Below are 20,032 nucleotides of genomic sequence, written 5' to 3'. Positions count from 1 at the left end.
TTCCTGCTGTGGCAGCGATGAAATTCCCGGTATTAGCAGTGACTTACCCGAGTGGCAAAACTTTCAAGTTGCCTGTTACGTCAAACAGCAATGAAGTTCAAACAGAAAGCTCAACTGTTCCTAAAGCATCACTAGTGTGCCTATCTTTTCGAGCAAGCTCTAAGGTTTAGCTTATTCTACTGTTCTTAATCACGTTTTGAATGGATATGAAAAAATGGCTTGTTTACCCTTTAATCTGGAAATCGATTTGCAAAACTCCATGATAATATGTTATGCATATCCTGCTCACATGGCGCTCCGAGCATAGTCTGTTAAGGTTATATCGATCTGTACAGTTACAGTGTTCTCACTCCTCGAGCTATAAACTACAAGAAATTGTCTAATTTTAGCTGCTGTGTCATGGTTGTTCATTTTCTTTGATAGGATATGATCGACTCTTGGAGGACACCATTTCTTGAATCATTCAGCAATTCAAAAGATGTTCACTTTTATGAGGTACTGATCCTGCATCATTGTTTTCAATTTACTCTCTGGTCAGATTGCTACCACACACACATATAAGATCGGTTGCCTCTTTTTCCAATTCTCATCAACTTTATTGTGCAAACCTAGGTTTCATTTATTGACAAATGGCTGCTGTGCTTGAGCCCTGTCAAATATCTGCTTCTCCGTGTCTTGCGAAACCCAAAGAACAACGAGAGCACTGCTCTCCAGACGCAGAATGCTTATTCATTTGGCAACCATTATTACTTTAGGAAACAACTTAGAATTCTGAACCTTCTCACTGGGTACAGAAAAAATCTCCACTTCATCAGTTTTTAAGAGTAGTACTGGAATGCATTTTAACTTTACCAATCTGATTTGCTACACAAACTGTTGTTTATGCACAGGTATGTTTTCTTACTTGACAAATGTGGGAGAATAAGATGGCAAGGTGTCGGAAAACCGACCCCGGAGGAAGTATCTTCTCTTCTCTCTTGCACGTCACTTCTTCTGGAAGCTCAGTGAGAGGTAATCAATGAAACTGATCTCTTGCCTCAAACTTTACCTTTCTAAGTAGGAGTGTTTTCCAAAAGAACCCTTCCACCTTTTATTGTGCAAGTTACCGACCTATCCATACAGTTTGCGGAGAACTTTCAAGTTTTGTCCTGGTATCGGTAAATGTTGCCAAAAGAACCTCGCACCTTTTAAGTCTTTAGGGATCTTAGGAGTTGGAGGAGGTTTAGGGTTTAAAATCAAGATTCTTTTGTCAGCATTTACTTCGGATCCATCGGGAACGAAGCAACTTCCTCCTTCCGCTTTCATCTATATTTTGCCTATCCAAATGATTGATGCATCTAAGGATGCAAGTGGTAGTGACTGAATCTAACGCTTTGTTTTTCCTCCTACAATGATGTCTCCTGCAGAATAAGCTCTTGATGTTGAGACACCATAGACGCCAGAGTTCAAGAATTTCTTAAGGTCTGTCTGCTCTCTCTCTGGATGACGTTGGACAATAAGAGATCACACTCTATTCAGTGCTTTATGCCTTCTCTCTCACAAACCCACCATCCATCCAGAGGTTTTCTCCATTTTCTAGCCTGTGCTCTCCTCTCTCTCTCTCTCTCTCTCTCTCTCTCGTTTTTGGATTCTTCTGGTCTAGTGTGATGGTTTAAGACAGCATATCAAGTAATAGAGAACCACTCTCCTCCCAAGTTTATGTCTTCGAACACTTGTAATAAAAAAAAAAATCTATGCGATGGGGCAGACAGAGAGTTCAGTTGAAGAAGAACCACGTATCTGTTCTTGTGGTGTTTATATGAAGATATAAGATAATATCTCCCCTCTTTTGGACATTATCTCACAAACCCAGAGATCCATGCTATATATTTTGAACTTTTGTTTTAAATTTGATAAACATTGGTTTATCTTTTTTTATTATTATTAGTATTATTAGATGGCTTCTGGAGTCGATAGCTTGTAATCAAACCGGTCCAAATAACAAACCCGTAATATAATGTATTAATTTAATTACTAAATAACAAGTCACATTTTTTATTTTAAGATTTAAAAAGTTATAAATAAAACGACGTAAAAGCTTTCTTCTATCACGATATATCAGAAAGGAAGCTACAGGCGAATATTTTCACAGCTCTCTAAAGCTGCAGAACCAGAAACGGAGGTTGCTGATAAGCCGAGATAGATTTCGGGGAATGGCGGAGAGTTCTCCGGCGGGATTTATCTTCGCAGCGGTGCTGTTGCATGCTACGGTAGTGATTGGCGGTTTTCCGGCGGTTCTGAAGCTGGAGAGGTTGATTCCGGCGAGTCATGAGCTCGATCTGAGTCAACTCAGAGCTCGTGACGCAGCTCGCCATGGCAGGTTGCTGCAGAGTCCTGCAAGTGGAGTGGTTGATTTTTCGGTCGACGGAGATCCGCAACTCTTTGGGTAAAAGAACTTCTGCATCTCGAAACTCTAGTTGCTGTATTTGAGTTTTTTACGATTTGCATTTCGAGTTTCGATCTCCGATAGCGGTCCTAGTCCTAGGCCTCTGGACTCGAATTTCTGATATGAATGCAGACAAATTGGAATCGATCGGAAATTTTGCTTGCTGCATAGGGTGTTGATTCTCGAGATTGTGCAGCATTCAAGTTGCCCTCTTGATCCATTTCTCAAGTTTGGATCACATATGAAGAAAATGAAGAATTTATTTTCATTGATGTACTTTGTTTGAATCCGGACTCTGTTACGCACGTATCCAAGATTCTCCCGACTATAGGGTAGCTAAGGGTCTGTTTAATTAATCTATCTTTGTCTCATTTGTAGAGTCTTTCATTAGTAGGTTCCCTCGTACTTGCCAATTATGAACCAACACAGTGATATCATATGTACTCATGAGTCATACCTATCTGCGATGTTCTTCTGGTGAACTTGAATGAAAAAAGACATTCAAGGAAATTGGTCAATGTTCTTCTCAAACTGAACTATTGTCACAAACTTTGGAAAAGTAAGCGGAACTTGATGAGAATTGTGTGATTGTGAGTAACTTTTCTTTTTCCTTCTGTTTCAGATTTCGTCAAGTTTGATATGATTTTACTTCTTCTCCTCTCCTTTTGTTATTTCATTATTGATGCTTTTGTTGCAGACTCTACTACACAAAGGTTAAACTAGGGACACCCCCAAGAGAATTCAGTGTGCAAATTGACACGGGAAGTGATGTTTTATGGGTTAGCTGCAATTCCTGTAACGGCTGCCCCAAGAACAGTGAACTTCAAGTATATTTTCTTTCCAACTTTCCTTGATAGCATTTCCATTTGCTCAAAAGTTTTCTTGAACGTGTCTTTGTAGAGATTTATCTATAATAAGATCAATCACTTGGGTTGGTTTTATTTTGTAGTTCTTTGGTTTTCCAGATTAAGCTAAGTTTTCTTTGATCCCGTCTTTGGGTTTCCAGATTCAGCTAAGTTTCTTTGATCCCGGGGCCTCATCCTCAGCTTTATTGGTTTCATGTTCAGACAGGAGATGTTCGTCGACTCTGCAATCAGAATCTGGCTGTTCTCCGAACAATCTCTGTTCCTACACATTTCAGTATGGCGATGGAAGCGGCACTTCTGGGTACTATGTTGCAGATTTCATGTCCTTTAATATGGTTGTCACCAGTACGCTGAGTCTAAACTCATCAGCTCCTGTTGTCTTCGGGTAAGCTAGCAGCACTGATCAATCTACTTTTTCTCTTCTTTCATGGTATGTTTTGTCCATCTTGCATGATAATCATGATTCCTCGGTGAATAGAAAACAAAATTCCTTCTTTTCTCTTAATTGTATTGAAGTACAAAACATGGTAATTGTGAACTTATGGTATAGGACTTCTGAGTTTGTAACAAGCAACAACAGTTCAATTGAGAGATTAGCTGCTCATTTTATCATAACATTATCATGAAGTTTTCTTCGTCATAAAATGTATGGGATTAGAATATGAGCTTAAAATCTAACTCTCGCCTAATATGTTTCATAATTTATGATGAAACAGGTGTAGCAACTTGCAGACTGGGGGTTTGCAGAAGCCTGACAAAGCAGTGGATGGTATATTTGGGTTAGGCAGGGGGCGCTTATCAATAGTTTCACAGCTTTCTTCACAGGGACTTGCACCCCAAGTATTCTCCCACTGTCTGAAGGGTGATAGAAGCGGTGGAGGTATAATGGTTCTAGGCCAGATTGAGCGACCGGATACCGTTTATACTCCTCTTGTTCCATCACAGTATGATCTCAACCCTTCAATTTGCTCATCTCCCATTATTTACTGAGAAATAGAAAATCCAAAATCTGTTATATGGTGAAAATAGAAACATCAATTAAATAAAATTTGAAGGTACTACCAGTCACAATGAAACAGCCTTCCACGTTGTGGTGGAAGCTGTCCACTATGAGTTTTCTAAGAGTATAAATTCCAGGATCTAAGTGGCAAGATAGAAGTGTTGGATTCATGATAAATCATAGGTTTCTTTGTCTTTTCCCATCCTATTCTTGTGTGGGAACCATATCAAGATATCCAGACGTTTCAGTAAAACATAATGGTGCTCCTTTAGCTTGACAAAAGAAAGTTAAAATACTTATATCAAATTAATGTATCAGAATATGCTGAAAAATTTTCAGGCCTCATTACAATGTGGACCTGCAGACCATTTCTGTGAATGGTCAGGTATTACCGATTGATCCATCTGTTTTTGCGCTAGCCACCAGTGAAGGAACAATAATTGATACAGGAACAACGCTTGCTTATCTTCCTGAAGAAGCGTATGATCCGTTTCTGCAAGCTGTAAGTCCTTTTCTTCCTCTTTCTAGTTTTGTGGCTGGTTAACCTGATCTTATTCACCTTATAGCAAAGAAAACACATATTTCTTCAACATGCAGATTACCAACTCTGTTTCACAAAATGCTCGTTCTATTATCCACGATAGTCACCAATGTTACGATATCGGGTCCAGGTTCAGTTGCTCTATCTATACTTGCAGACACATGCATATATACACTCTAAAATTTCATGTTCCTGGTGTTTAGTGTCAAAAGATTTGATTTCCTGTGACAGTGCTGTGGATGTTTTCCCTCAAGTTACCTTGAATTTCGCTGGTGGTGCACTCATGGTCTTAAAACCTGGGGATTACCTTCAGTACGTCTCCAATGTAAGAAAATTCATATTTGCCAGTTTTGTATTTAAAAAATTGTTATGACCTATCCTCTTTGTCACAAGCATTTGTGTTTTACAGATTATCAAGAAATAGTTATTAACTGCCCTACGTAATACATAGTGTATCTGAATCAAACTAAAACCAGAAAAGAGGTCAAATGAGAAATGCGGTTGTCTGCATTACCTTGGACTGGATGTTTGTAGACGTTTGCCTGAAATGGGAACCATACAAGTGATTTTGTAAATGCTCACTCACAGTTGCAATTGAAATTATATGATTCTTATGCAACATTGTTATTCTCTCATAATTATTGTAACAATACTACATATGTTTTCATGATTGTTTCTCTTATAAGCTTTGTATTCCATTATTCTCTGCGTAGTAAGGTCAAATTAAAAACCTTTTATATCTGTTTGTACTTTTCTCCTCAGGGAGTCAGTCCAGTATGGTGCATTGGTTTCCTCAAAATGCCGGGACATCGAATAACAATTCTAGGGGGTACTGAATCGAATAACCGTCCTTCCATCGAATCAATCGAGATGGTGTGATTTTAACTGCTTTTCTTTGTGCTGGATTGTGTTGCAGACCTGGTTCTTAAAGACAGAGTCGTTATCTACGACCTTGTTCATCAGCGAATTGGATGGGCAGACTACGACTGTGAGTGTTTGATTTTTACAGTTTTTGGGTTAAAACTATTGGAATCCAGTTCTCAAACTGCTTTGAATATTTTAGCCGTAATCTATATCCGTGGTACATGTAATCTTTACTTATATCTAAGATGATAGAAAAATGTTGTTCTATACATGGTGTAAAATATGATAGAATCGTATCAAATAGCTGGATAGTATATCGACATATCTTATCTTCTAGGACGAACAAACAGACCTTCGGTGTTTGCTATTGTGGGGTTTGATGGACCAGTTGGTTAGAAATGCGAGTAGAAAAATGGAAAAAGAAAAGGAGCAAATCTAGTTTGGATTATAACCAAGGAAAAGGCGAAAGGGGCAAGTGCGGGCAATGATATTCTATATATATCAGCAGGAGAGTTGAACCTCGGATGGAAAATTGCAGGCTCGTTAGGCGTGAATGTTTCAGCGGCAAGAGGAGGCCGAAGCAACGGAATTATGAACTCGAGGGAATGGGGAGAGAACAGTTCCGAGACTTGTGGTGGACAACAAGTCCTAGCAACAACTCTGCTAGCTTTGCTTTTCCATGTGATAATGTATTGCTCTCTTGGACTTTTCAGTTTTTGTAGCACTTTGTAGCGTGTGTATGTGCCTATATATATTATGGTCCAGGGAGAACGATTATTAGGTCAGAAAAATATTAGGAGTATGTGAGTATCTATGTATTTGACTCCTAAACAGATGTAGACTACTAATGATTCATACTTCAATTGCCTTTTGAGTTGATTTATGGATCTCGCAGAAAACTGCTTAAGCCCGATAAGCATCTTCCTATTGTCGTAGATGGGAATTCCTTTGCCAGTGGTAGCCCATTTTGTTCTCCTGACAGAAGTGAAACAGCCAAGGTTTAAGCTCCATGGCCTTCCATCCATCCATCCATCCATCCCTGTTCATGAAATTTGTTGGATCTTTTTTGGTGATGGTAACGTATCCAGAGATTTTCATTCTTATAGACACAATTGTTTTTATGAGACTAATGTTTATAAAAGGATCCACTCAATATGCAAAAATATTTTCTAAATTTTGTAAGGAAAAAAAAAAGTCAAAAAAGAAACCTCATTACATTTACTGTGTTCACCCACCATTCATCATAATCCAAGTGCAAGTTCCCAAAAGTAAACTCAATGATAAAACTCTATGGACTCTGCTCTTCTCTCTTCCCAGTTCGCAAAGTCCATAGAATCCTAGTAAAAAGGGAAAAGGCCAACATTGTTTTTCTCTCTAAGGAAAGGGACCAAGCAGTGCTTCTTCAAGAGCGAGTACCTTTTTAGGAGTCTCTTCCTCCTCATCTGAGCCATCCATGCTCATCTGCCCAAGAAGATGGCAACTAAGATTTACATATGTCATTGCAAATATATCACAAGTAAAAAAATAAACACCGATAAACTCTCGTTGGTTTACGGAATCATACTCCGAATGAAACTAAAACTGTTTTCCGCTTCTACAACGTTGAAACTTGCTTATCAATTCGATATCTAGTTTCAATCACCTCATTCAAACCCCAAGAACACAGACAAAAGTTGGCACTTTTTTTAATACACACAATCGCGGCTGAAAACGCGCAGGCTGGTTGAAAGAGACCCGTCTTTATCTCTTCTTTTTGCCGCCTTTGCCAGACTTTGAAGATGTTCCAGCATTGGAAGAACTCGACTGTGCTTCCTGTTTCTTTACTCTTCCATGATGTCTCGGTACCAACTCCGCGATTTGCTGCATCAGTTGCTTCCCTGCAAACACACGAAAGTAAGCAACTCGGTGAAAACTCAGAAATTTGTGCAAACGAGCCGTCAATCAACACACAAAGATATTCATGGATATCATACAGTTCATTCCAGCCTTCAGGGACTGGCAACATAGATGCAACATGTCTAGATCAATACATTCTGAGAACTACAAGAAATTTGGAAAATTCACTCGACTCCATATCAAGCTATATGTATATATCATTCAAAATATCATGCAGCATACACAAGATAAAGATGTTATACGTTCTTCACTCAGGCACAACTTGAAATCCCATTTCACCAAATTTCCAAGTAATAACAAGCATTAATGAAATGAGAGAAATCTTGCAATCAACACATATATTACATATAGCTCAATCCACAAAATAGGATCCTGCATTAAAACACAAGTAAGCACAATCACCTAAGAACTTAGAGATATCAAAGCATGAACCATCATGCAGCATACACAAGGATAAGAGATATGATATTAGATTATTTCTGCATATGATGACCTGTGTATCAGTCTTGCCCTGTCTCTGAGTCTATGAACAATTTTATGACCTATGAAGGGTCCGTACTATGACGACATGAGATTTACAAAAGAAAAAAACAAAATGGTAAATGTTTCACCAGATGCAACATTCAATATCCAAATTTTGTTTTGACTCACATGGACAAAACTCCAGAAAAAGTCACGAGAAATTATGAGTTGCGAGAAGGGATGACAATGGTTCTCAAATACAAGACATCAGGGAAAAGACAGATCTCGAATGTTTTCTGAACAAACGATGGCATACTATTATATTCCATCAGGCACACAAACTTGCTAGCACAGATTGATCAATCAACCCAATAAAGCCAAATTAGACACACACCAAAAAAGGATAGAGCTTACGATTGTGGTTTGGATCACATGTAAATTGATTGACACAAGAAAGCTAAAACACTCACTAATCAAAAAGAGATAATAAACACATGGAATAGAACTGATATTTATGTTCATCAGTTCCAATACAATCAGGCAAACAAAGTATCAAGTTCATTTAGTGGATTGCTAGGGTCGGCAATGCGAAGGAAACATAAAACAGAAAATGCACCAAAGCTGTAGCGCAAAGCTAAGAAGAGAAGCACAGAAACTAATACGCATGCGCATCACAAGAAGATGGTGGCGTCCTTACTCGAAGTAATGGCTGGATTACACAGAGTGCCATCTTCCCTTTTCAACTGAACTCTCACTCTCCCTCGTTGCATGAAATCACGGGGATACGCCTTGTCAAGCTGGAGGCAAAAAAAAATCTCTCAAATCACTCCACAATGTGCTACAAAAGGGCATAGCAGTTCAGATGAAAATAAGCAATGGAAGAACCTCAATTGCGGAAGGGATTTTCAAATGGTTGCAGCAATCGCTGATCTCGAGGCATGTAGGGTTCTCACAGGCTTTACCCAAGCTGATCCTCCTCCCCTCAGCCACCGTCTTCTTCGAATTGATATAAACTGGGTACAGTATTACCCATTTCTTAATGGGCATTCCGGGATCCATCTACATGTCACAACCCCCAGGAAAAATAAACAAAAATCACAATATAATCCCGAATCTTTAGTATTGCTCTTATTCAAAAGAAAAAGAATGGATTCATTGTCTCAGAACTGCTTAATTGTCTCACAGACAACCTCCAACCAATTCAACCTCACAGAAATCCGAACAAAACACTATAGAATCCAGAAACAAACCATCTAGAATTCATCCATATAAAAAAATCTCATGAATACATTCACAATTTGGGAACATCTAGGCGAAAAACGAGTAGAAGCACCAGAGATAGAAATTACAAAGAAGAGATCACCGGAATTGTTCGATTAGGTTAACGAAAACAACAATAACATCACCTCGAAACAGAGCAGATAAGATGTGGATCTCGAAGGACAATTTAGACGCTAGCGTTTGATTTGGAGAAGTAAATCCGATCAATCTGGCGAGTTCTGTATAACTTCGCCAAATCACAGAAAAAAGACTTCTCGAGGAGAGAGGAATTTAGGGATTCGGATTAAACCGAAACATTTTAAGTTTGCTGTAACCGGTTCTGTTCAAGCCGGTTTAATTCCGAATTCGCTAACCCGGTATAATTAAAAAAACAAGAGACCCTAATTTTGTCGATTTAATTTTAAACACAAGGATCGAGTTAAAAAAGAATATGCAGAAAAAAAAACAAAAAAAAAAACAAATCCATTTAAAAGACAAAACCAAAGTGACAAGTGACCAAATTTATGTTTTTTTTATTGAAAACTTGCGAATTCATTGTTGGAATATTTTTTTTTATGAAAAACTGAAACCGAATAAAAACGAACCAAATTAATAGCTCTTCGGTTTCGTATAGGAAAAACCGAATCTTAAATGCAAACGAAACCTAAGACTAACAGAAGTACACCATAAAAAAGGAAAAACATACTTTAACCACGCATTATATCAAAAATACATTTACTTTCCTATTCTTACTTCAACACAAATACATTTACTTTGCTATTCTTACTTCAACACATATCTTTCTCCAGTTGACCATGTCACCCATGATATAATGTAGTCACATTTTAATTTTATTGATTATAACATTAAATTTATAGTGATCTCACTACTTTGTTATTCTTACTTCAACACATATCTTTCTCCAATTGACCATGTCACCCATGATATAATGTGATCACATTTTAATTTTATTGATTATAGCATTAAATTTATGGTGATCTCACTAATTCATTATGTTCATATATTGTATATCTTACTAATTATTTGATTAATACATCATAAATTTACTAATTATTTGATTAATATATCATAAATTTAACACTGAGTAATAACATTGAGTAATAAGATCAGTATATACACTATATTTTGGATCACATGATCACGACTAGAAACATGATCACGACTAGAAAAAGAGACATGTGTTGAAATAGAATGAAATAGAAATAGCAAATAAGAATATTTTTGATAATGATCCCTTAACCATAATATCAAAAACAAATTTGACAAAATATATTTCGGCGTTTTTTTTTCAGTTAAGAGAAAATATTCAACCGCCAAAAACACAAGTCATTTACACACCAGACCCAAAACATAATTAGATATTGTATTTGCATTCACAAATGCATCCAATCCGCCAGAAGAGAATATCCCCCCATCCACCAAAAAACGCAAATCAACAGTAAAACATGACATCTTTCACGTTCTCCTTGATGGCCGGCAGCGGCCTGACCTCGGCCGTGGCAGTGCTCCTGCTCCGACCACTCGTAGAAGCTCCATCCGACATCTCCCCCTCGATATAATACCGAGCCCTGAAGGCGGCCAGGTGGGCATAGTAGGCCGGAGGCACTGCAGGTTTCAACAAAAAGAAAACCCGCGACACATTATTTGTCTCACTCGAAAGCAAAAAGGAAGGAGTGTGGATAAGAGAAGAGTGTCATTAGCATTGACTACTTACCGATTGAGACAGACCTTGTGCACCTTGCGTACCTAAATAAGATGTTTTATGATTCGTCAGATGAGTTAAGGAAAAAACATGAAGATTAAGTTTCAGACAAGGGAGACCGCTTACGTGTAGCAGAGGTTGTTGGTTAGCATCTGCAACGCGTCGGCCGTAAACCTGTTCTCGTCGTGAAGGACGTGGTAATGTGCGGGTCGACTCGTTCCCTTCGAAGAAATATTTCCCCGTCAAAACCCCGTTTCAGACACAACTAGAAAGAAGGAACAAAAGAAAAACACTGTCCCTTTCTCACCTTGATTCCTGCATGGCTGTTTAAGTAGAAATCAAACTCTGTCGGGTGACAGATCTTTGTGTCCACCACAGTACCTACGAACAGCATATATTATGAGTTAGGATACAAGAGCGTCTCTCTTTGATATAAGAAGACCTAATTCTAAAAGGAACAATGATGAAGACCTGGTAAGATGTTGCCGCTCTTGTCAGTCTGGCTACGATTCCCATGTTCAGCGGGGAAGAGACGAGTGTTGTGACGTTTCTGAACGACGATAAACGTAACACGAGGCAGATACCCTTCTTGCAGCGAGTTACAAGCCTACAAAAATGCCGCAACTGACTAAAGCATATCTTTCGAATCAATAAAACACCTAAGGATCCGAAAGCAAAATCACCTGACGAATGGCATCCATCTCATGTAGCAGAACTTGGTTAAACTGTCCTTCACTAACTCCATCACTAATACACAGAAATATTGTGAGAAAAATGTAATACACGTATTGGCATCTACCAAAGACCAACAAGAACACATACCGGAAGAATATGATCCGGTCAGGCTTCTGCCCTGTCGACTTCCTAAACGCGATGAAAAGTTCCCTGCAGTCACAAAGAAATCCAGAATGTAAGGCTGCTCGGACATTGTCATGATTCGTGTTATCTCTGCATTCACGACCAAGAACAAAGACAGTGACGTTATTACTACCTTATCATACCAGAATGGACCCACCCACGCTGAGGATCATTAACAAGTCTGTACAGATCCTGGATGATCTCCTCCCTATGTGCCTGAGCAGAGACCAATCCTCTGTATTTAGTGACCTCGGGCCAGTCCATCGAGCCTACAACCTACACAAAGAAAGCTTATCTGTTTGTATAACAGTACAAGAAGACCAATTTAAATGAGCAGAGGCACCTACAGCTGCGATAGAAGGGCTCGAGTCTTCTCCAGGCGACGGGTGAGTCACATCCGCACCAAGGATTATGGTGGGTCGATCAGTAACGTAAGGGATATTTCTCCGAATGGCATCTTGCAGAACTGTATTGCGCCCACCGGCCTGAAATCCCAATTTGGCTCAGAGTTATAGTTTCCAAAAGCTAAAAGCTAACGTGTAGAACACGAGAATGAAAACATTCAGACCTTAACATTGATCTTCAATGCCACATTTTCCATGTATTGCTTGCTGAGTTTATAAACTTGATTCGGTTTGCAGCATTGTGAGACGATCCCCAGTTCAGTCTCACATATCCTTTTGATCTTCCCTGTGAAGAGAGGTCTCAGAGAAATTAATAGTGCCCTAGTAAGTTTTATATGAGAAACAACAATGACTATTAACCCACCATACGATCCAGATACGTCGGGTAAGATTACTATCAACAGCTGGAGGGGTTTTGCAGTTGTCTTCTTGTGTATCTCTACAAGTGCGGCTTCGATTTGTTGAGGACGACCAGCCGAAAAGGCGACAGCTGGTTCGGGATTAAATTGCTAACCAAACGAGCAAAAGAAAAGTCATAGACATCACGGTAAGTAAAGCATCTGCAATGACTATCAGAATTTGGAAGTGTGTATCAAGACCATACCATTCCTTTGCTGACACACATGCCAATCAGTTGGTGGCAGAACTCATGAAGCAAACCTTGATCGACCCGTGTAGAGAAGTTCACACAAGTCCATGAAGCCACTCTCGCACCCAAGACCATTTTCTAGAGACAAAACCAGATTGAATACGACAATTCAAAGAGCCACAAATATGATTGCAAAAACAAGCTAAGAGAGAAATGCTTTGCAGTAACAAAAGGCAGTATTCTTACCTTGTCAATCATGTTCCACTGACCAAGTCTAGGATCCACCGTCTTCTCTTTCCCAGTGTCATGATACTTGAGCTGAGAATAGAAATGGAGACAAGTTTAGGAACCCAACTTATTAAGCAATCCATCATATTCACACACAATAAAAACGATTACCATAGGTGGGGGCAAAACACGAGCCTCGACGACAGCTAGCTGTTCTTTCACTTGAAGTCCAAACTCCTTACTCACAAGCTTGTTTTTGATGTGGCTATTCTCGGTGACCATCTAACAAGAATACAAAAGGATCCATCCTCGTCAAAGCGAACATGAACGGTATTAAGTAGAAAGCGCAAAACTATCTACAACAGTTATGCAAGACAAATTCTAACCTTTTTTACATCTCTCTCTCTATCAACTGGACGTTGGCAAGTAGCGCCCAACATGGCAGTTACCTGCCGCTCATTGAGCCTTTTAGTGTATCGTTGACCTTCAGCGATTCTACAAAGCTGAAAAACGAGAATATGCAGATATCTCAGACAAAACGACCGGGAACAATGACAGTAAATATTACATCACATCCCCAAAGAACCTACTTCCATCGGAAAATATGCAGGCTTCGAGTCGCTTCCAGATTGAAGTGCAGGTAAAGCAGGGTATTTAACTCTGTAATTGTATTTCTCAAGGAAATACTGAACCACAGTCACATTCTTGCCACTTTCAAGAGTAAAGCTGAAACGGCAAAGAAAAAGCTGTATCAGCTACATTGCAACTAATATGTGCCAACTCCACATCTGGTCAATATGATCCAAAGAGAAGAAAGTTAACTTCACCTTAGTTGGCTTATAGGGCAATTGGAAACACTGGTAATCTTCTTGGTTATAGAGTAACCACAGTGTCCCAATTCCACCTTTATAGACCTCAAGATTTTTTTGACCTGGAAACCCAAAGATGGTTGTATGGTAAGATCAAGGCAAAGGGCTTCAAATAATATACAATTGAATGGGAAAACCAAGAACAAGCAATACTAAGCTTCAAAAAAATGATAAACACAACTATCTATTCAAATATCATATACATCAATTTTGTCACTCAGTGATATAATTTCAGTTAATAATTCCAACAACTTCAACGGTATACAACTGCACTACCTTAACACGGTTCATGTCAGAAAGCGGTCTGCTGAAGTCCCTTATGTTCAAGTGCTTGCTCACAAAGTCAGTGACAAGGACTGGCTCATAGAACGGCCTTGCGGAAACATCTGTATAATCTCGAAAGGAAGAAATCCAGCTGTATCAGAAAAAGCACACAACAGAAGGCGATATGATGGTACAAAAAGATATGTCTTACCAATATTAAGGGACAGACCCATCTGTGTCAATCGGAGGCTTTGATAGTATCCTCTCCAATATTCAACACCGTCGGCGAGAGCACCTTTTTGTCCCAAGGAAGGATGGAAAAAGGACCTGCCCACAGTGACATAGCTGCAAAACAAATCACGATATCACTTAACTGAGAAAATTTCACAAAACATAAATTCAAGCATCTCAAATATTAGAAGAAGCAATATTGAAGCTTCTTACTGTCTCGCTGGAGTTGTTCGAAGTACAACATCGAGAACTTGAACAGTTTCATGCGGAGCATCCCTCTGTTTCCCACGTAAAAACTGCTGCAAATGATACAGATCCGGTCTTGATGCCATTTTCATAACAACCTTGAACTGTCGCTCCTTCCTGAAAAAGAAGGATCACATTACATACATACAATGAATGTCTGCGAATATGATGACACCCAACAAAAAGCCATATACAATCACATTACCTTGAAGATGATGATTTAGCACCCTTTTCATTGTTCTGCAGCTTAACCACGAATTCCTTCGACTCAAAGGGAAGAGCCCCTGCGGTGTAGACACTCTTCATGCCATCATAAGCGAGTAATTTGCCACCCAGCAGCGATTCTCCATAGATGTGGCAAAGTTCAGCCACCACATCTCGGTTAACTTTCTTCGATATGACCTCAGGTGAAATTGCCACCTATTGCATGGATCCAACAAGGCAAACATAAATTTTCCGTAAGAACAACAATGGCAAACAAAACCAACTTCCATGTGAAAAACATTCGACTCAAAAACTTCACTTTAGAAAAATAAAAAGTGCAAACAAAATCGAGTCAACGTCAAAATGCTAACACAAGGAACAAAAGCATTACAACAAACAAAAAGAGACAAAGGTCAAGGTGGCATTCTTATAAAATATTAACATTTGTATAGGAAAATAGATATGTTTGCGCATTAAAAAATGTTGTGGAAACAACAAATGATTATTTCATAAATATGTGTTTGCTTTCCGAGACAAATATACTTGGATACAGGAGAATGTGTAAAATACAGAACAAGAACAAGAACAACAAAATACATAAACTGAAACGTTGTTTAGCAAAAGCAGGGTAAGATGATTCATACGTATGTCTAAAGAAAACAAAGAGGGGATTTCCAGGCTTACATCGTAGTGGCAGAGATCTCTATCGGCCATCTCCACCAGAAAATGGTTCGCGCGGACGGTGACCTTTCTACCCACCGTTCCGAACCCAGGTCGTGCCGCCAGTACCACCGCTTTCGAAGACGCCGGCGGCAGCTCCGACGTCCCTGGCTTCGGCTCGATGTGAGCCTTCTCCGATAACTCACGACTCAGAGTCGAAGTCGATGCAGGCGGAGGAAGCGTCGATGCACCCGTCGAAGCCGATGAAGAACTCGCCGCCGGTGAATGACTCGTCGCCTGTGAAGCACTCGCCGCCGTCTGAGTCGGAGTCAGAGTCGGAGTCGGATTCGGAGAAGGCGTCGAGACACTGGTGACGCTTTCACGGCCCCTCCCACCGCGGGAAGCAGAGGCGACTCCACGGCCGCCAGAGCCGCGAAGCCCCGGCCATGCAGGATCCCCGCCGGAAGAAGACTGACCAGAACGCCGCCCACCGCCACGTTGGGACATTATCTCCGATGACAAGGAAAATGAAAATGAAAAGGATTCAGATAAACTCAGAGAGAAGAGAGCAGAATCACGTCCGTGTTCGTGTCCGTGTGAGTGCCGGCTTATAAGGATGGTGGACTCTAATACGCATTTTACTAGTATGCCATTATTTTGTTTTGACGAATTTACCCTTATTATTAGTGGCTTTTGAATTCCTTTAATTAGTTAATTGAGACATCAATTATTCTTTTTTCAAATTTATTTAAATCTGTCATTTATGGTAAAATTTTATTTATTATGACACACCCATTTTTTTATTATTATTAAAAAAAATTACTTTCTATATAATACACGCATATAAAATATTATATTCTTTACCATAGTGCTATAAATAGTAAAACGAAATTTATCTATTATAGTTATTTCCAAATTATTTATAAAATCTAAAATACAAAATTTATTAATATCTAATAAGAATCTGAATAATAATATTTATACGATCCAATCTAAACCTTATTTTCTGTTTGGCTTTGCATTCATCTATGTTTTTATATTCATTATTTTCTCTTTAATTTTTCATTCTTTTTTTATGATTTATTTTACTGATGCAAAATTCAAACTTTATCTAAATCAGAATTTATTGGGATACTAATTAGCGCTGCATAATCCGAACGAGTAAAAAGAGGGTATTATGGTAAATGACTAGGAGAAAATGGTAGAAAACTGAAACGGTTTGTATCCGGACGTGACAGGATATATATTTTATTTATTTCTAAAATGCGCTTGAAATTTTGGTATCGTGACACGTGTCTTGTAATGAAGAACGCCCCGTCAGAAATCCTACTCTAGAGACTGCATGTACTCAAGACCGTCTGCAGACGCCGTTCTCGTGGCTAAATCAACGGCCCATTCTCCATTTTGTCGCCACCTAAAATTTCATTAATTAAGGAATATATATATATATATATATTTAAGGAATATATATATATATTTTTTGGGATTAAGTGACAGAAATTTATTTACAAACTCGTAATGATGAGTAAATTTGGAATTCGAACAGAACCATTCGTTTCCCTTGATTTGGTTATTTTTCACGTGAAACGGATTGACTCGAGAGAAAATAATATTTAAAAAAATGAAAAATAAAACAAGATAAATATTTTAATTAGTGGTATTTATTTATTTATTTTTATCCACGATCATTAACTGCTTTATTACCGTTTCTGTCTAGACAACCTCTTAATCAAACTGCTGTTACTGCCAGTCCAATTCCCATATTTTTTTTCATGTTCTTCAATAATACCATGAAAAAGTCAAAAACCAATAAAAAATATCTCACTTTAGTGAGAGGCTATGTGAAAATATGATATTTGAAAATAAAAGACAGGATTTTTTTAAAATAGATTATCTGAATTTAATCATAGAATAGGTTTTTTAAGATTGAATTAATACGTGTCATCTTCACCAAAAACATGATTTATACGTGTCGTCTTGAAAAGATTACATCAAATGTAATTCGTGGTTAAAAATACGGAATTAGATATTTTTTAAATCAAAACGCAGCCAAATTTTTGTCCAATTGTGATCATTCTATCCGTTTTGTCTCATTAATTATATTTATTTTTTAAAAATTTCATTATCTTACTTAATTTCTCTTGAATCAATACGCACAAGCCCAATCGACCGATTTTAAAACGTACTCTTCTAATTAATACGTGAATATTAGGTTCTGATGTATTTTCGAGCCAAAATTATAGTTTTAAAAATTTTTAAAAAAAAAATATCAATACACCAAAGGATTATTGTTTTTTGGCGCATTGACGCCGGTTATTTAATCTTTTTACATCTTTAATGAAATAAATTGCAGTTTTAAAAATATTTATAATTCCGTTTAGGACCATTAGAGTTAATCATGTTTTGATGTAAAGGCTCTTTACCAATAGTTATGACGATGTGACAACATTCATAAACCCCACATTAATTGCTTGATAAATCTGACATTCACATAATGCAAACAAAATACTAATCAGATTTAAAGGTATTTTAGTAAATCCATATAAATTCTGGGAAAATTAATATATAACTGGCGTAGTTGGTGTTGAAACCAAATTTTCCCATTTAAATTCGAATTTAAAGATAATATACTTTTATTAACAAAACAGTTTATAATCACATTAGATTTATAATCGAATAATTTATCCACTTGTAAATAATAATGTTGTCTTTTTTACCGCCGGGGTGTTCTTCGTTAATAGGTTAGCTAATTTTTTTAAATAATTCGGACGTTCAACGGATTTTTGATCCAATTATATCTTAAAAAAGATCGAAAAATTCTAAATGAATGTCACTCCCACGTTTAAATTTAAACGCAGAATAAAAACATAGTCTTTTTATCACTAGTTAACCAAACTTGACGGTAAGCTGTTTTTCTTTGTTTAAAGAAAAAAGTACAATACGTTTGTACGGATATTCTTTTGGTCTTCGTTCTATTTTTATTCGTAACGTGCTTTAGTTGGTGGGAAGTTATCTTATGGCTTTCAATCCTTCCGAAACTCAAATGTAGTTTGTAAGAATATATAGAAAACCCAAGTAATAGTTATAAGCCAATGTAACTAACAAACCAAAATTTCTTTTAAAATTCTATCAAAAAAATGATTATTTTTATTATTGTAATCTAATGATTAAATATTAACTGCATATAAAATCTGGAATTCAAACTTTGTAATGTAGGAAAATATCCCTAATAATTAGGTTGTTGTAATATAAATCTTGATAAGATCGATCCGCCCATTGTGGACGGGTGGTAGGCGTTTCTAGTGGCCAAATCTCTTTGAGATCGTTAGACGCAGGTGATGGCCGGTTCGAACCCATGAAAAGATAGGTGAGATGCAATTAATTGCGGTAAGGCGATTTACCTGCTCAGATTGGATGTAGTTAGACCGAAAGTCTGGTGAATTATCGTAATTAAAAAAAAAATCTGATAAGATCATTTTATTATACTTTACTTTTCCTTAACACCATTTAAAAGAAATCGTAATCGATGATGCCTTCCTTGAATCATTGGGCCTCTTGCTTTTGTTTTCGAGCACTTTTTTTCTTTAAAAAAAAGTTCTTTTGACTTTTTTTTTTCTTACCGAATAAGTTTTTTTTTTTATGGAATATAACTATCGGAAATTTGATTGTCCCATAAATGCATGCTCCAGGCTCCAGCTCCGGTCGACCTTATTTACATGCCAATAAACAAGTTTGCAGTTTATGTTTCAACATACCCATTTAAGGATATGTAATAATGGTCGCATAATGAATGGTTTCTATAGTTTTGATAGTAACGATATATTGAATATATATATATATGTATGTATAGAATAATGAATATTCGTCGATATAAATTGTTTTCGAAGAAAAGGATGACTAGGGTTTTGAGATGTACAGAAAAATTCATTGGAGAACAATTTCAAGAGGCCATGCAAATGTAAGTTTGGGTCTTCACTCTTTTTCCAAGTCTCCATCTAAATTCTAAAATATAATAGTTTGTTTATTCGCTATATTTCTTCTGTGTTATATTCTCGGTCTCTTTTTCGATTTTATAAATACCGTATTTATTTAATTTTGTATTTCGATTTTCGATTACAATTATATACTCCATCCGTTTCAAAATATTTATAGTTTTATATTATTTCTATGTTTCAAAATATTTGTAGTTTTACATTTTCAAGATATTTTTTTATAATATTTTTCAATTTTATCTCTATCAAATTCTAATACATTATTAATTATTGTATTGTTTTTATCATCGAATAGGGGTATATGTGATTTTTGTTCTATTTTCTAAAAAAATGTGAAACAATCTAAAACAACAAATATTTTGAAAGGAGGAAGTATTATTTAATTCGGTTTATAAATAACCGAACCGAATATCCACAATCTACTCAAGACACACGGACCAACACGCTAAA

At 37.4% G+C, this 20,032-nt stretch overlaps 4 protein-coding genes across 5 annotated transcripts in view; 2 read left to right on the top strand and 2 right to left on the bottom strand.

Annotated features, from left to right (window-relative positions):
- The window catches only part of LOC104800565, a 2,989-nt gene extending 1,151 nt beyond the window's left edge, over positions 1 to 1,838 (top strand). Inside the window, exons 5-9 of one of the 2 annotated variants that reach the window (XM_010523404.2) lie at positions 4 to 164; positions 424 to 495; positions 613 to 788; positions 891 to 1,011; positions 1,407 to 1,838. In XM_010523404.2, the coding sequence (XP_010521706.1) occupies positions 4 to 164; positions 424 to 495; positions 613 to 788; positions 891 to 1,008 (527 nt within the window). In that variant the 3' untranslated portion in view covers positions 1,009 to 1,011; positions 1,407 to 1,838. Of the gene's footprint in view, positions 165 to 423; positions 496 to 612; positions 789 to 890; positions 1,012 to 1,406 lie in introns of both variants that reach the window. The other variant, XM_010523403.2, reaches the window with a different exon arrangement.
- Positions 1,839 to 2,036: 198 nt separating this feature from the next.
- LOC104800564 (aspartic proteinase-like protein 2) lies at positions 2,037 to 6,729 on the top strand. The gene is made up of 11 exons (XM_010523402.2): positions 2,037 to 2,425; positions 3,123 to 3,252; positions 3,432 to 3,676; positions 4,008 to 4,235; positions 4,631 to 4,793; positions 4,889 to 4,962; positions 5,064 to 5,157; positions 5,595 to 5,661; positions 5,749 to 5,820; positions 6,235 to 6,385; positions 6,592 to 6,729. The coding sequence occupies exons 1-11, from the start codon at positions 2,193 to 2,195 to the stop codon at positions 6,698 to 6,700; spliced, it is 1,566 nt and encodes a 521-aa protein (XP_010521704.1). The 5' UTR covers positions 2,037 to 2,192; the 3' UTR covers positions 6,701 to 6,729.
- A 157-nt stretch (positions 6,730 to 6,886) lies between these two features.
- LOC104800562 (signal recognition particle 19 kDa protein) lies at positions 6,887 to 9,588 on the bottom strand. The gene is made up of 5 exons (XM_010523401.1): positions 9,461 to 9,588; positions 8,940 to 9,113; positions 8,752 to 8,851; positions 7,424 to 7,573; positions 6,887 to 7,083 (listed from the first exon to the last, which is right to left on the bottom strand). The coding sequence occupies exons 2-4, from the start codon at positions 9,111 to 9,113 to the stop codon at positions 7,437 to 7,439; spliced, it is 411 nt and encodes a 136-aa protein (XP_010521703.1). The 5' UTR covers positions 9,461 to 9,588; the 3' UTR covers positions 6,887 to 7,083; positions 7,424 to 7,436.
- A 989-nt stretch (positions 9,589 to 10,577) lies between these two features.
- On the bottom strand, positions 10,578 to 16,156 carry LOC104800561 (protein argonaute 5). The gene is made up of 22 exons (XM_010523400.2): positions 15,615 to 16,156; positions 14,932 to 15,146; positions 14,694 to 14,843; positions 14,461 to 14,594; positions 14,262 to 14,371; positions 13,944 to 14,047; positions 13,707 to 13,842; positions 13,503 to 13,619; positions 13,288 to 13,398; positions 13,135 to 13,206; positions 12,904 to 13,026; positions 12,664 to 12,808; positions 12,464 to 12,585; positions 12,243 to 12,380; positions 12,029 to 12,171; positions 11,860 to 11,922; positions 11,721 to 11,784; positions 11,509 to 11,644; positions 11,345 to 11,418; positions 11,164 to 11,258; positions 11,050 to 11,081; positions 10,578 to 10,940 (listed from the first exon to the last, which is right to left on the bottom strand). The coding sequence occupies exons 1-22, from the start codon at positions 16,095 to 16,097 to the stop codon at positions 10,768 to 10,770; spliced, it is 2,940 nt and encodes a 979-aa protein (XP_010521702.1). The 5' UTR covers positions 16,098 to 16,156; the 3' UTR covers positions 10,578 to 10,767.
- Positions 16,157 to 20,032: the final 3,876 nt, after the last annotated feature.

The sequence above is a fragment of the Tarenaya hassleriana genome, unplaced genomic scaffold (genome assembly GCF_000463585.1).
Source record: "Tarenaya hassleriana unplaced genomic scaffold, ASM46358v1 Cleome7, whole genome shotgun sequence".
Classification (NCBI taxonomy): domain Eukaryota; kingdom Viridiplantae; phylum Streptophyta; class Magnoliopsida; order Brassicales; family Cleomaceae; genus Tarenaya; species Tarenaya hassleriana.
The sequence above is the reverse complement of the archived record's forward strand: the minus strand, read 5'-3'. Positions and strand labels throughout refer to the sequence as shown.